Below are 16,176 nucleotides of genomic sequence, written 5' to 3'. Positions count from 1 at the left end.
GTCATCGCCACCTCTTTAAATAGTTATGGCTTCTGAGACCTGAGGTGCAGGTTCCAACAGCAGGTACCCTTAGCTTAAAAAGCAGTTCAGAGCAGCACAGTTGCCGCTTCTCTTCAGGTTACCCTAGACCCACATGCTAGGCATTTAGTCACTGCTCCGTATGTGCCAAAGTAAATCAGAGATGGTGCTAAAATGGGCAGCAGCTTAAACCAACAGCTTTGGCCTCCAGCTAAGTGAATTTACACCACCCGCTCAGCTGCTCCCTCTTAACTTCGCTCTTTCTTCGCGCAGATTTCTCACTATTTTTGCTCCAAAAAAGCTGCGTGCCCTTTTTGTCCCAGCTGCTAGTTTCTTTAATTGCTCTCACAAATCTTAGTGTGGTCGTCAGTTCTCTGTACCTGAGTGACGGCCCCTGTGTGATTCCCACCTGCTGGTTTCTCACTTTCACCTATGTTGCCTCCATTTGCAACTCAGCTCCATAACCCAATACCAGTGAGAGTAAATGAAATCTAAATTCAGGCTGAAAATGCATCCTTTCCCATCTGCACAGCCTCAGTCACGCTCCGACACATGACATTTGCAGAGACAGAAAAATACAGGCCATGCTCGCCCTTTTTTTCTTCTTCTTTTTTTTGCGGGGCTCAGAATGATGAGAGGAGGAAAAAGCGAGGGATGATGTATAAATGAATAATACATCTGTGCTGTCATTCTTCTGTTCCTGCTCCACCTCCCTCTCTTCCTGTGTCATCTGGAGATGGTCCTGCGAGACAGTCTGATCTTAGTTGGGATTGTCAGGTATGGTTGACGGTAAAGCAACACATTGACGCCAGCCCCCTCTGCGACACATTGAAGCAGCTCTCTTGTTAAGTGGGGTTGACGACCTAAATAAGAATTGTTTACATGGAAACGAGTGCAGGCACGCCTGCAGTTAGCTGATATTCCAAATACCGAGGACTGCTTGAAGTAGCATCTGCTCCAAGAGGATACGTTTACAAATATCTACTTCCTCACTACTCCTGAAGTTACATAGTTGCAGTTACGGCTTTCGATTTTGCATAAAAGCTCCACAAATCCAAAGAAATGTGATTATTTGATGAAAATTCTGCTGTTATTTAAACGTTCGTGTACGAGCACCATGTGAACAAAAGAAATGGCTGCATGTAGCATTTATTAGATTTCACTGATGCTGCATCCCTACCTTCCATCTGCCCTGAAATTGCAAAGCGCTTCTCACCTAATTGTAAATGCACGTCCCTGCATGCAAATGCCAGTGTCCGCCTCTCTCGACCTCCTTTCCCTGCTCCCATCCGATTTTCAATTAAGATCCAGACAAAGATAGAGGATCTCAAACGGAGTGTGCTGCAGTGGGATGGGCCTTGCTTCTGCTCCAGACGTCCTGGAGGAGGGCGTTATTTGAGTGGCCGTGACCCCAGAGAACCCTCACCTTACCTGGGGTATTATACGCATCTAGGCCAAGGCCCTGCCTCCCACTTGTGGTGTGTCCTGAACCCACTAAGCATACGTGTAGGTGTCCTTGATGAGGAAAGGCTTTGAAATGAAAGGTGTGTGTGTGTGTGTGTGTGCATATTGAATGTCGATGGTCATTATCTGATAGCAAAGGGGTATTTTAGGCTGAGGTCTGGGGTTGTGTGAATATTAATAGGACGATTTTATTTCTCAGTCTTATCATCAGGATGTCTCTTGGCCATGTAAGTGCAACTTAATGAACTGTGTAGATGACTGAAAAAATATGTCTTCAATAGAATTATCTCCAGATGAAAAGAGTGACTCTACACTTGCCAGTATCTAATACTTCTACCTCTTTTTGTCCCTCTGTCTTTTTTTCCTATCAAACTGTAGTTCGCTCAGTCCGGACGCAGACCCTGGCACTTCATTCCAGAGGGAGGGGTATGGTCGCCAGAGTATGTCGGAAAAGCGCACGAAGCAGTACGAGAATCCTGCACATCTGGAGATCATCAAGTCTCGCAAGTCCAAGAGCATGGATTTAGGCAAGTGCTAAGCCTGAACCATCACACAAACACACATCTACAGGGAAAAGTTTGACAACTAGGGGAATGGACTACACTTACTGTATTTCCTGCCTTCTTGTCTTAGCAGTTTCCCTTTTTGCACATCTTCTCTCTCTTACACACACACCAGGGCCACCAGAGCTGACTTGGATCATGTTTCAAATTTATTGTCTTGCCCATGGACTCTTTGGCAAAAGGACAGGAGAAAGCAGGACTGCTGTGTTCATGTACAAAGGGCCGATTTGTCCATCACCAGAAACCTGTATTTTCCTGAGCCTGTGGCGGTTACCTGTCAGTGTCCTGCTAAATGACAAAATATTATTTTCCTTTCTTTTGCATGATTTAGTCCAACAGCATGCATGTCAGTATATGCTAGAAAATACTGGTAGCTTAATAGTTAGTGTGCAGATATGATCATATGTTCAATCTTGTCTCTGCAACAAGTTAATGGATTTTTTTCTAAGCTTAATTTCAGGCAGATTACTGATATTACACAAAAGTAAATTCACCTCATGTACTACTTTTTTCTTTTGAGCAAGAAGTGTTTTTCTGGTTTGGCATCCTAAGCTTGGCCGTACAAAGAAAACAATCCTCTACCTTGTGATGACTGCGTGTCTCCTTTCAATTTTTTTCCCACTCAGCACGGCTAATCTGGAGGTTTGTTTGCAGTAAACAAACCTCCAGATTGTTCATTGTCACTCAGTGCTCCTTTCACCTGCTGGACACCTCAAACGCATCTTGAACTTGTGACTCCTCAAACACTTGCTGCTCACTTTATCCTGCTTACCTCAGTAAATGCACTTTCAAAAACAGTAATACACACACAGTCACTTCAGTCCTGTCCAGCCACCACCTCTCCTCTTTTGGCCTCCATTTCCCATGGCCCTTTGTCCAGTGGACCATGGATAAAAACACAAGCGCAAGTGCACAATGCTTAGTGATGGGAGAGCCAGTCAGATGCAGGCCTACACAAACACGCACTGGGCAAGCACACTCTCAAACAGACAAACTGTATCCAGGGAAGACGATGGTGTGAACTCCAAGCTTCTCCCGCTGAGACTGAAGCAGACGCTGCCTTCTCTCGGATCACTGACTAATCACAACAGATAACAGCCAACTCTTTTCCACATGGAGCCCAGAGACCTGTAGAAATCTTTGACTCGCCCACAGACTGGTGCAGGTCTGGGCCACTGCACCGAGCTCTGTGGGGTCTAGATCCTTTGTAATACCTTCTGTCCACCATTGAAACTTTTCTACAAACACAAAGTTCGGGAGAAGAAAACCTTCAGCCATCGGATGGGTTTTGTTCAGCAGTTAGTTGGCCTGAAATGGTTTCCATTAAGTTCTCAGTGTTTAAAATATAATTGGATATTACTGAGGACAGGAAGCGAGTAGAACGGAAGGGATGCTAAGATAAGGCTTTGATGGTGTTCTCATCATTGCAAATGCACATGTTATCAATGAGTTTAATCAAAAAAGCTTCTTAATTGTTTCAAAGTGGAGTCTTTGCGTGTTTGTTTGTGCATTGGATTAGTTGCAAACTACAGCTTTTCTTTCTTTCTTTTTTTTTTAACAAAGATCCTGATTAATGTACTCATAAGACGGCGCCTCACACATTCGAGATAACCAGTGTAATTGATCTTTTACAAATCTCTGTTACTGCTGCATTATTTCTTTATCAAGATCCCTCTGTGTCTGTGCGCAGGCGTGCCTGTGGTTTTTATTACATGAAATTCAAAAAAACTACCCCCCCCCCCCTCCCAAAAAAAAAAAAAATCACCCCCTTCCCCTTTCACTGGGCCCAATTGAGTTTGTGAAATATCCAGCTGACAGAAATCCTTGCCAATACAAAATCATAATCCATCGATGAGAATATCACAGTGTTCAGATGGTTCAGGGAAATAACAAACTTATTCCAGTCATAATAACTCTTGTAGCTGACGTGGTTTCCCCACAAGAAAAATTCAGTCCTCTTTCAGTCAATAGATGAAACACAAGCGCTAGACTTAACGTTTGAAATGAAATACACATGGTTTGTGATTTGGCACGTGCCCAGTCACCGCACTTCCATTTATCTCAGAGGAAGACGCTGCTATGCTATCATGCTTATTCTTTTTCTGAAATAATTACATGAAAGCTGCCCAATGCAAAAACGACCTCGGGGTATTGTGCGAGTAGATCTGAAAATGAAGTGAGCCAAAGAAAGTAGTGCCAGCGCTCTCCCTTAAGCCGTGCCTTCGCCACACAGCTGGACATTAGAACTTAGCTCAGCTAGCAGGTGTAAGAATACCGCTCTGCTTTCCCAATAGCGCACTAATAAAGCCGCTCTCTGCTTTCAAATTACTCAGAGGAATAAAAAAAGTAGTTAACACGCTCAAGAACGCTATTCCCTACTGACTTACATTTTATTCCGTCACTAGGTATTTTTCCCTCCTTTTAATCATGTTCCAGCTGCTCCTAAATCTCATCAGCAGATGGATTTCATGACTTTGAAACCCATCATTGTTGAAATATGCTAAACGGGTCGGACACCCTGCAGTTCAATCCCATTTAAATGGGGAATAAAATTGAGTGAGAGAAGAAAAGGGAAGAAAGCGACGTGAGGTGTCGGCGCTGGCAGTGAGACGTTAGCACATGCCGGACACTTTACCTCGTGATGGACGGCTCCTTCATGAAGTGTAAGACCTGCTCCTCTTGCTTTGTGTCTGCGCTTCACTTTCTTATTTCTTTGTGTGCGTTTCATGACGTTGTGCAGACTGCACTAATGTTTGTTTGGTCCTTTTAAGAGTAGCACAGTGCGACAAGAACTTGAGCAGAAATAAGCTCTGAGCCCTGCCGCCGCTAATGAGGTCAACCGATATGATGTTCGGTTCCATCCACGGGTCAGTAATAGAGATCGGAAGAGCAGTCCCACTCTTATTCCATAACTAGCTCATAACCAGCCATTATTGGATTTGTGATCTCAGCCCCCTTCAGATGCATATAACCGAGGGTGCTGTTTGAGCTAATTTCAGCGTGATCAAAAGGGTTTTTTTCTGGTGCTGAAAGGGAGTTGAATGGCAGTGAATAGAGGCTTGGTAACTAATTTGGGAACCTGTGCCATTGTGCTCGTTCTGCAGTGCAAATGACTGAAGAAAACACTCATTACTCCATGTGAAGGGCTGCATGGAGCCTGGCAATGCAGTAGTATTTGCAATAGAAAGATGTTCATTTGCAGGTTGGCCTCTTCAGCTTCTGCAATTGATCCATCACAGCCAGGTTGGTTTGAATGAGGCTGAATAAAACAGAGTGCAGTCACTCCATTAAACTGACATAGGATGAAATGACTGAATCTTGACCACTAATTAACATAGTTGTTGTTTTTAGGGAGTATTTGAACAAAACAAGAATCTAATGTGTGCCTAAACTGGGTATTTCAGTGTATTTCAAATTAAATTAAATTCAGTAATTCAGTTTTATTTTTATGCATTAGCACAAATCACAACAATAATTACTTCAATGTTTATAGTTAGGGCTGGATCAGGTGAGCCTGATCCAGCCCTAACTATAAACTTTATCAGAAAGGAAACACTTTAAATCTTTAAAGGAGAGAAAGTGTCTGTCTGTCTCCTGAATCCTAATTTGGAGCTTTCATAGAGGAGCCTGAAAGCTGAAGGTCTCTGCCTACCATTCTACTTTTAAATACCAGAGGAACCACAAGTAAACTAGCAGTCTGAGGTCAAAGCGCTCTCGATAAGCCACATCTCATAGACTACCAAACACATGAGTGGAGACTTTCCTTGTAGAAAGCTGGCAGCCGATCCAGTCGCAGATAGGCCAGTGGTAGTAAATGACAACCTGGTAGATGTTTTTATGCTTACTGTAATTGTGAATATATGTTCCAGCCAAGTCTACCACTAATCCAGTGAATTTCCAGTCTTGCCAGTAGAGTTGTCAGCTTCTTTTCATGTAGGAAAAGTACTCTACACTGAACGATGATAAACAAACCCCCCAAAAAATTCACTGGATTTCTTTGAAGCCTGAAAAGTGCACATCAAAATATCCAGCATCCTTAATTGAGATGTTAACCAAGTCCGGCTCATAGTATTTTAGTATTTAGTATTTATTTATTTATTGTCATTGTCAAGAACAATGAAATTGCGTTTGGGGCTTCCATACAACCCAAAAAAAAGAAGAAAATAATAAATACCCCTTAAAACCCAAGTGTACATATTTAACCCAGTGTGACTCCAATGCAATAAGACAATCCTTAGCAATAATGTTCGTAGAAATTCAGACAAAGACCTGAGAAACATGACAAAATACAACAATGCAACCCATTCAATATTATTGTACTGTGAGATATGATATCAGATATGATAGTTATCTATTTAAGAAAGAGGGGGGGGGGGGGGGGGGGCAGGAGGGGGAAGAGAATTGATTGATTGGTAATTTATTTCAACATGTGAACAATATACAAGTACATTTAGAAAAGAAATGAGAGAAAAAAAATATACTATACAAATTACATACAAAAAAAACATTCTGATTAATTTACATGTTGAAAGGGAGTGGGAAGAAGTATACACTTATTTAATCCCACCCCTGTCCCATAAATTATCAGTGAATATTTAGTCAGCTTCCTTACTGATATAATTTGTAATAAAAATAGTGAACAGATTTCTGATATACTATATACTATAATATCACATCATGAATTTTTTGTTTGTTTGTTTTTAAATAGAGACATTCACTTAATTTAAATATTTTCCTTTTCTTTATAGATCGAGAAGATCATATTTTTATAACTCTTTTTGAACAGTTTTATGTTTGGACATTGCTTTAATTCCATATTCAGTTTGTTCCATAGTTTCACTCCTTGAACAGAAACACAAAAGCCTTTTCTTGTAGTACGTACCTTCATTGTTTTGAAGTTACAAAAACCCCTTAAATTATAACTTCCTTCTTTCAAAAAAAACATACTCTGAATATTACCTGGCAGTTCTTTATTTTTTGCTTTGAATAGAATTTGTGCTGTTTGGAATTTCACTATATCGTCAATTTTCAATATTTCAGACTGCAAAAATAGTGAGTTTGTATGTTCCCTATAACCTGCATTGTGGATGATTCGAATTGCTTTCTTTTGAAGAGTAAAAAGTGAATGTAATGTGGTTTTATAGTTATTGCCCCAGAATAAAGATATGATGCACCAATGCAGACCAGTTCATTGCTATTAAGAAGTTGGATATGGTTATTGTCCGTGAGAGGGGGGCAGAGAGTTCAGGAGCCTCACAGCCTGTGGATACAGGCTGTTGGCCAGTCTGGATGTTCTGGCCTGTATAGACCTGTACCTTCTCCCTGAGGGCAGCAGATGGAAAATGTGGCGCGCAGGGTGATGTTGGTCCCGCAGGATACTGTGCACCCTCCTCAGACAGCGAGTGGGGAAGATATTACTGATCTCTGGCAGACTTGTTCCAATAATTCTGCCAGCTTCTTTCACCACCCGCTGGAGTGCTTGCTGATCGGCCTTGGTGCAGCTGGGGAACCACACTAGAAATCCATACGTCAGAACGCTGCTGATGGCACAGTTGTAGAAGTTCAACATCAGAGATCTGGGAATGTGTGCGCTCCACAGTCTCCTCAGGTAGTAGAGGCGCTGTTGGGCCTTCCGTACAACTGAGGTGATATGGTTGCCCCAGGACAGGTCCTCGGTCACAGTTACCCCCAAGAATTTAAAACTGCTCACCCTCTCCACCGCCTCACTGCCAATGAAGAGAGGCAGATGGTTGTTATGACCCCTCTTCCGGAAATCTACAATGATCTCCTTGGTCTTTTTGGTGTTTAAGACCAAGTTATTGTCGTGGCACCATGACTCTAGTTGTTGCACCTCTGTCCTATAGTTTGTCTCATCATTGTTGGATATAAGTCCGAGCACTGTAGTGTCATCTGCAAACTTAACAATGAGATTGGACGCGCAGGAGGAAATACAGTCATGGGTGAAGAGAGTGTATAGCAGAGGGCTCAGAACACACCCCTGAGGGGCACCGGTGTTGACCACAAGGGTGGAAGAGGTGTTCATAATCATTTCCTGTGACATATGCTGAGCGTGTGGAGGACGTCCTCTGTCGGGCTAATGGTCCACAACTGGCAGAGACATAATAGCGCAGCTGACCCAGCGACGCCTCACTTCCACTGGGATACCTGGACGTGGCCTTCCTCTGACCATCTTGGAGGTTATTTTTAACATAATTACCCTTTTACCACCCTCCTTAAAGCCCCGACACTCTGAATAAATTATGTGTAATGGAGCCCCTGTCTGTACACAGATCTTTACATGCAAGGGTCCGTGGTGAATAATGGCTGCAAAGCATAGTTTTTAGCTGCTCTAATTATACCATGGGCTTCTGTCCCTGTAATAACCACCACTGATTTATTCATGAAGTTTGCCACACTGCCCCTTTAACGTTTAATGGCAATGGATCTTCTCCAATTAACTGTCCTTGCCCTTAATCTGGCTAAAGTACGCAGCACGCGGGCCAGGTTTGTTTGCAACCAGGTGCACTTTCACCCCATTTAGTCTGATTGTCTTTCTCTTTGTGTATTTCATTTTGATGATTTTCATTTCTCCTCCAGACGTGCAGGGAGTGGCAAACTCGTGTCTGTATGCAGTTGGGGAAATATGTATTTTCATTCCTCTGAATAAGAAGGAGATGAGGAGCAGAGCACCGAGGTTTCTGTTGTGTGATAGGAATCACATAATAGATTGGCACACAGAGAGCTGTCCGTCAAACCCTCCCAGGAGAGAGCCGGGGCTGCTTCTGATGAAAACAAAGGCAGGTTTGAGGCAGTTGGGTCGGTGGGCAAAAACCGTCTCTTTGCCTCGCTCTCCCGTTCTCTTTGTCTCCGCGCTTTTCTCAGTTAACCGCCGCGCCGACGAGAAACAATGGCGAGCAGGACTGCGGCGCGGAATACCAAGCAGGAGGATAATTCCCTGTTTCCGAGTACAGCAGATGTCATTTTTGTTCCCTTGAACTGTTGCATCCCGTGCAGGTCTAACTTGCAATCCCATTGTGTCAGCCATGCACCCTGGCATCTGTGTGTCCGTCGTTGGCAGGCTTTAATGCTTAAGCCTCAAAAAAAGAAAAAAAATCCAACTTTACATGGCATTTGTACTGGATTGATTGAGTTTTATCCTCAAAGGATGAAACACTCCATCATTTTTCTGTCATGCTGTTTCTGTGCCTATGCTTTCTTATAATGAATTTTTTACTTCAGGCCGTCCTCTCTTGTCCTTTGCAGGATGAAATTGCTTCTTCAAACGAATTAGATGATTTTTTTTTTTTTACTTGCATTCAGTTGGTCTTGTAAGTCTGTTTATGCTTTCCTGGCATTGATATTTGTCATGCTAATAAAATGGACCCACCTCCACTGAGAAACTAAAAAGTAAAATGAATCTTTGGCTGCTGCTACCAGAGAACTTTTGACCTCCTAGACATTTGTAGCGCGCAGTAAAGTTTCATTTTACTGTCCTATGCAGCATAAAAGACAGGCATATGAGATCTCCTCACTAAGTAGGATGCAAAATTATATGATTGATGCTTGAGTGAGTGTAGGCTCTCATGGGACTGAGCACTTTCATTAAATTTGGCAAGGAGAGAGGAGAAATGGTATGGTCACTGGTTTGGAAGCCACCATTGGCAAACAGATGAGCTTTTAGCCTGTGTGTCTTGTCTGACTTGAGATCTATAGCTGCTACGGATGAGGGGGAAGCACTCATACTCTCACTAAGGGTTCATTGGTAGCAAATGCAGCAGAAACAGGGATGACTCTTAGACCCAAAAGATACTACATGTAACATAACTTACTCCTTTTAAAACAAGTCCCATGCAACTAGTACGCTATACTAACAAAAGTATTCACTTGTCTGCCTTCGCATGGATATGAACTTCAGTGACCTCCCATTATTAATCCATAGGGTTTAATGTAATGTTGACCCACCCTTTACAGCTATAACAGCCTCAAGTCTTCTGGGAACAACCTCCAAAAGGTTTTGGAGTGTTTATAGGAATTTTTGACCACTCTTCCAGAAGAGCATTTTTGAGGTCTGTAATAATGTTGGATTCAAAGGCCTGGCTCAGAGTCTCCGCTCAAATGCTTCTCAAAGGTGTTCTATCTTGTTGAGATCAGGAGTCTGTGCAGCCCAGTCAAGTTCTTCCACACCAGGCTCGCTCATCCATGTCTTTATGGAACTTTCTTTGTGCACTGGTGCACAGTCATGCTGGAGCATGAAGGGGCCATCCCCAAACTGTTCCCCCAAAATTGTGACCATGAAATTGTCCAAAATGTCTTGGTATGCTGAAGCATTAATAGTTCCTTTCACCTTTAAACAGCCGAGCCCAACTCCTGAAACAACCCCACACTTAACTTCACACTGTTCTCATGGCAACCTCCAAACCCAGACTCATCCATCGGATTGCCAGGCAGAGAAGCGTGATTCTTCACTGCAGAGAATACGTCTCCACTCTTCCCCACTGGACTCCTGGAGTCCAGTAGGGAAGAGTGCATCCAACACTTTGCATTGCACTTGGTGATATAAGGCTTGGATGCAGCTGCATGGCCATGGAAACCCATTCCATGAAGCTCTCTACACACTGTTGTCTGTCTTGAGCAAAGCTGAGTTGTTGTCATTCCCAGTTGCTTCCACTTTATGATATGATACCACTAACAGACCATTTAGTAGTGAGGAAATTTCACAACTGGACTTGCTGCACAAGTCGCATCCTATCACAGTACCGTACTGGAATTCACTGAACACCCGAGAGCGACTTATTCTTTCCTGAATGTTTGTAGAAGCAGTCTGCATGCGTAGGTGCTTGTTTTTATATACCTGTGCCAGTGGAAGTGACAATGATTCAATGATTTGGATGGGTGAGTGAATTCTTTTGGCAATATCTTCTTTAGTTGTGTAGCTTAAATGGTATGTACTAGTAAAAGTAGTTGATAGTCATTGTAGGTTTGTAATATGATTGGTACAATGATTGTAAGTAGCTGCAGGGTGTGCATTTTTGCACTGCAGGGAAAGTGTTCCCTTTTTCCTGAGCTCTTATTTGTTCTTCTGCAACTTTTGTGCATTAACACACTCATCCTGTCTGGAGGTTGCATGGGGGGAAGTGTTAGAGGGATTTATTTTCTTTGCCTAAAGATCCACTGGGATCACCCAGCAGCAGTGGGATATGCCTCATTTAGGCCACTTTAAACACGTCGAAAATCCTTGATTGTATAGACGTGCGAGTTGGTGAATTTTGTTTCTGTGCTTGTTAGGGAGTCCCTGCGTGGGACCCACACATGCAAATAAACTCAGGGTGTTCTGTTCAGTGGGGCTGACGACAGAACAACATGTGCTGTTGAAAACCAACAGGAAGAGCTGCAGAAGACATTTATTTACACCACCTGAAGCCACAGAGGAAACACTATTTGTGACATGTGTGGTCCAGGGGGAGTCATAAAGACACAATGCCACTCTGTCCCCGAGTCCACAGACATTTGCTACACCCTCAGAGAGCCTTTGGGGCTAATAAAATAATTGAATTAACAGCTTAATCCTTATTACTGATTGCTTCCTCTGCATAGCCTCACAACAAGGCTTCACTGGCACATAGTCAGAAATCCATCTTGTTAAGTTTGACAGCGTCTTACTGTATTCTGAATCAAAGCAAAACAAAGGGGACGGGAAAAGTCAACCGGGTTGCTTGTTTAACAACTGGTGGGTGAGGTAAGAGCTCCAGGGACCTGATGGACGCTCCCCAGCAAAATGAAATACCAATACCTGAGTCGCGCTCCACTTACATACCCTAAACAAACCCCCGGCAAGCATTGGAAAAATAATTACAGATGTGTGGGCCTGGCTCAAATATCAGAGAGGGTGGCTGTTTAACATTTGCTCTGCTTACCACGCAGTATCAATCAGCTCCACGCCCTTTTAAGGAGATATTTTGCCTTAGGTTTGATACCATTTACATTAGCATCTCTGATAATTTTGAAACTCTAGCTAATGTCCCAGCGTTTGTATCATGTGTTGCAGTAAAAACTGCATTTCTTGCTGTATAGTTTGTAAATAATATATAGGGAATGATATATGGGGATTCTAAATATTACATTATAGTTTGCATTCAAATATTATGTTACATTTGACCTCTGACCTCACTTTTACGTCTCACATCTGCCAAAGAGAGTATCGTGGAGATACGTGCCTGGTTATTTAGAAACATACTGTTATTCATGTCAAGTTATTTACAAATCAACACCTATTATACATGACCTCCTGCTACATAATGTTTGTCTGATCAAACCAAACATCCATCATACTGCTCTTATCTGATTTTGTTGATGATGTCACAGTTAGACATTAACAGTATAGTTAAAGGTATTTAAGTGCTTGGGCAGCTACTGCCCATACCTACAGTGACAGTCTTTCCATTGTCACCAGTTGGGCTTTTGTGAACTGCGCTATAAACTTCTTAAAATAAAATTTCAAGAGAAGAAGAGTAAATGAATGTATAGAAAATCCAGTACTATCCTTTTAAAAGTAAATAACCGCCAAGAGAGTGAGCTCCCTTGGCGGAGGTCTGCGCTCTCTGAGTGTCTCTTGTTAAACGTATGTACCCTTTATGATATTACTCTCCGTCACTGCACAGAAAGCCTTAGAAATGAAGCCAAGTACTACAGTTGTGCGATGTTGTTTGTGCTTCTGAACACTGCAATACGACCTGCACTGAAGATTAATGGATGTAAAATCTGTTCAGCCTACATGTCCTCGTCTTTTTCCCCTCACCTTGTTTTATCTAATCTCTCTTGGAGAAATTGAGTTAAAAAAGAAAATTAAGTGAGAACCGCTGATGGAAATTTTTTTCTTTTTTTTCAGAGATACAGTTCATCTCAGCAATTTGTGAATATGCTGTATTAGAAATTTCTTATATTTTAACATTACTCTATAATCACTCCGCTGCTGTGCTACATTTGTGTCTTTGATAGCGGGCCCATTTATATGCATTATGTTTCAGCCTCTTAATTTAACTGTGCAGACACAAAGACAAAGGTTGAATTATAATTCCCAACAGGAAAATGTCTCGCTGGAGATGTAATACTCTGTTCTCATTTCACACACTTCATTGGCCGGGCAATGGCATCATTTGTTTTTCATGTTAATTGCTAGACTCGCACCTTCTCGTAACTCACCATAATGACAGCTTTTAGCTTTTTTTTTTCTTTTTCAGAGGAGTTCTAATCATATGCCAGGTCTAAGTGACTTTATTTAATCTTTCCATAGGTTCTGCAGAACAGCAGGTCGGGCCTTCCCTGGGCCTGAAAAAATCCAGCTCCTTGGAAAGCCTCCAGACGGCTGTTGCTGGGACAGTGCAGAATGGCGAGATCAATGTTCGCAGGTCGCGCTCGAGGATCGTCAGGAGCCGAGGCTGCAATGAGAGTTTCCGCGCTGCGATTGACAAATCGTACGAGAAGCCTGCTGTTACTGCGCCAGAAGAGGAGAACAGCGTGGACACATGTGAGTGTTTGAAACGCTGTTTAGGTAGAGTTTCAGTGTTGATGCAGAATACTGTGCCCAAGTTTGTGGTGCTAAAATAATGAACAATATAAGATATCAGTAGGTTATTACAAAGCAGTTCAGAATCACACATAAATGTAGGCCAGTTTAGTGATACTTTCACAGATCCACTGCACAAAGCACATCAGCAATAGGTGTCTAGGTTATGGACTTATGATTATTCACATAGTGTGGAATTGCTTTGGACTGTTCCAACATGTTAATGTTGGTTCTGATAGAAAGGTGTCAGGATAGACAGTGCATCACAGTTTATTGCGTATGGGGCTGCATAGGTGCAGACCAGTGAGGGTGCCCATGCTGATACCTGTCTGCCAACGAAAGTGCCAACAACAGGGACATATGCATATCAGAATATATCAGATCTGGACCACGTAGAAATAGAAGAGCGTGCCCTGGTCTGATGAGTCAAATTTTCTTTTACATCAGATAGCCGTGTGTGTGTGCATCGCTTATCATGCACTGTGCGAAGACTGCAAGTCGGCGGAAACAGTATGATTCTTTGGGCAATGTTCTGCTGGGAAACCTTGGGTCCTGCCATCTATGTTACTTTGACACGTACCACCTACCTAAACATTGTTGCAGGCCATGTAACCCTTTCATGGAAATACAGTTTGGAAATACAGGATAATGCACTCTGCCTCAAAGCATAAAAGATTCAGGAATGGTTTGAGGAGCACAACAATGAGTTTGAGGTGTTGACTTGGCCTCCAAATTCTCCAGATCTCAATCCAATCAAGCATCTGTGGGATGTGCTGGACAAACAAGTCCAAACCATGGAGGCCCCACCTCACAACTCACAGCTAACATCTTGGTGCAGATACCACAGCACACCTTTAGGGGTCTAGTGGAGTCTATGCCTCGACCACATAAGTGGTCCGCAGGTGCGCATTCGCTGTCAAAATTAAAGACGCCCACCAGATAAGAAGTTGCAACGCACGTTCATGTACATATAAAGGCAGTGTTTTTGTCCTCTAGAGTGGGATTTTCACGGCATATTCTGCACCACATCTCTGTGCGTTCATCATTTGTTTGAAGCCAGCTCACCTCCTGCAACCACTTTTCTGAGAATACGCGCTTCTTTTGCGGTTCGGACTACGCCTGACATTTCTTTGGAGGTGGAGGAACACCAAAGTCATTGCTTAAAGGAGCTTTCTTCTTCGAAATCTTCAAGAGTTCTAAACAAATGTCTGTCCTCCTCCAGAAAATCTTATGTACGCAAACGTTGTAACTTCTTATCTGGTGCACGTCTTTTATTTTGACAGCGAATGCGCACCTGTGGACCACTTATGTGCACCCCTGGTTATATGTATGTGTTTGCTCCTCTTGGTTTTGGCACATATACGACAGAACTTTGTCCGGTATTCCTTCCATCTGTTTGTTTACTTGTGTACCTGACAGGGCCTAAAAACCACAATTACTTTAATTCATTTAAAATATGAAGAGAGAAAAAGAAGAACTAGAAAGACACCCTACCTTCTCTTTCAAGGCATGTATCCTTCTACTACTTAGTGTTTGATAACAAAAAGACATGCAGCGCATACGGAGAGACAGCCGTCTTACGTTTTCCGACAGGTAATAACACCACAACACCACAAGAGTAATCACTCGATATAAATTTCCATTCACCATTAAAGGATTCCATTAAACGAGCTGGGGGGACATTTGAAAAAAGAAGGAATTATTTGCCTGAAATGCTTTGTTCTCATAAGCTCTGTCGGCAAGCCACTAAATACAGTCTTATCTCGGCAAAGAAAAATGGGGAAAGCAACCGATTTCCCCTGCCGCTGTATATTGCATTCTCCCCATGATATTCAAATAACTGTTTTTCAATTTAGATAAAAGCAGCCAGTCTGTGCTTGTCACCGAGGTTAATAGTCAAAGTTGACAGATAAGCCTCTGCCTTCCCCTGCTCCCAGACTTTTATTTACATAAAATAAGAATGTGGCATCACCTAAAGAAAATGTGTCCCCACAAGATATCCCGCTGGGCAAAAATGCACTTTCCCTTGTGCTACTTTGTGTTGCGTGGTTCGAGCAAAGAAAAAAAAAAGAAAACGGAAAAAAAAATCGTCTGTTCTGTGCAAAAATCCCTTCTTTCATTTTTTTTTTCCCAGAATAAGACTGGCAATTTTACTTACGTCTGTCATAACCTTTGCTGACAGACCGGCTTAGACGTCCTTGATTATTAAAGCAAGAAAGTTCACTTGTAGACTTTCATGAAGGTGACGAAATGTTTCTTGCTCGTCTGTCTCTGTGAAATGATCTTTCGCTGTCCCGACGCTTTCATCAGAACCTCTGACGTCAGCCTTTTGCTTCTGAGCTCCATTAAATTGCTGCAGACGGCCTCACCTTTTGATAACCGGTATTAAAGGCTTTTGTGTATTTTTCGCTTCTTTCTCTCAACTTTGTAATATTTAAAATTGATTGCCTTTTTTTCTTTTTAAATCAGCCTTCACTTTCCCTTTAAATGAGTCTTCCTGCTAAGTCAATAAGACAAATTAACCTTGGTGCAAAAGCATGCAGATATATCTACATTCACACATGGATG

At 42.4% G+C, this 16,176-nt stretch overlaps 1 protein-coding gene across 1 annotated transcript in view; it reads left to right on the top strand.

The window, feature by feature from the left end:
- The window catches only part of LOC146625084 (partitioning defective 3 homolog), a 359,232-nt gene that overhangs the window by 232,778 nt on the left and 110,278 nt on the right, over positions 1-16,176 (top strand). Inside the window, exons 17-18 of the mRNA XM_085362620.1 lie at positions 1,861-2,009; positions 13,336-13,569. Coding sequence (XP_085218746.1) covers positions 1,861-2,009; positions 13,336-13,569 — 383 coding nt within the window. The remainder of the gene's footprint in view (positions 1-1,860; positions 2,010-13,335; positions 13,570-16,176) is intronic.

This window comes from Diplotaxodon limnothrissa, linkage group LG9 (assembly GCF_057381915.1).
Source record: "Diplotaxodon limnothrissa isolate DT_005_m linkage group LG9, D_limnothrissa_male_GT1.1, whole genome shotgun sequence".
NCBI lineage: Eukaryota > Metazoa > Chordata > Actinopteri > Cichliformes > Cichlidae > Diplotaxodon > Diplotaxodon limnothrissa.
The sequence above is the reverse complement of the archived record's forward strand: the minus strand, read 5'-3'. Positions and strand labels throughout refer to the sequence as shown.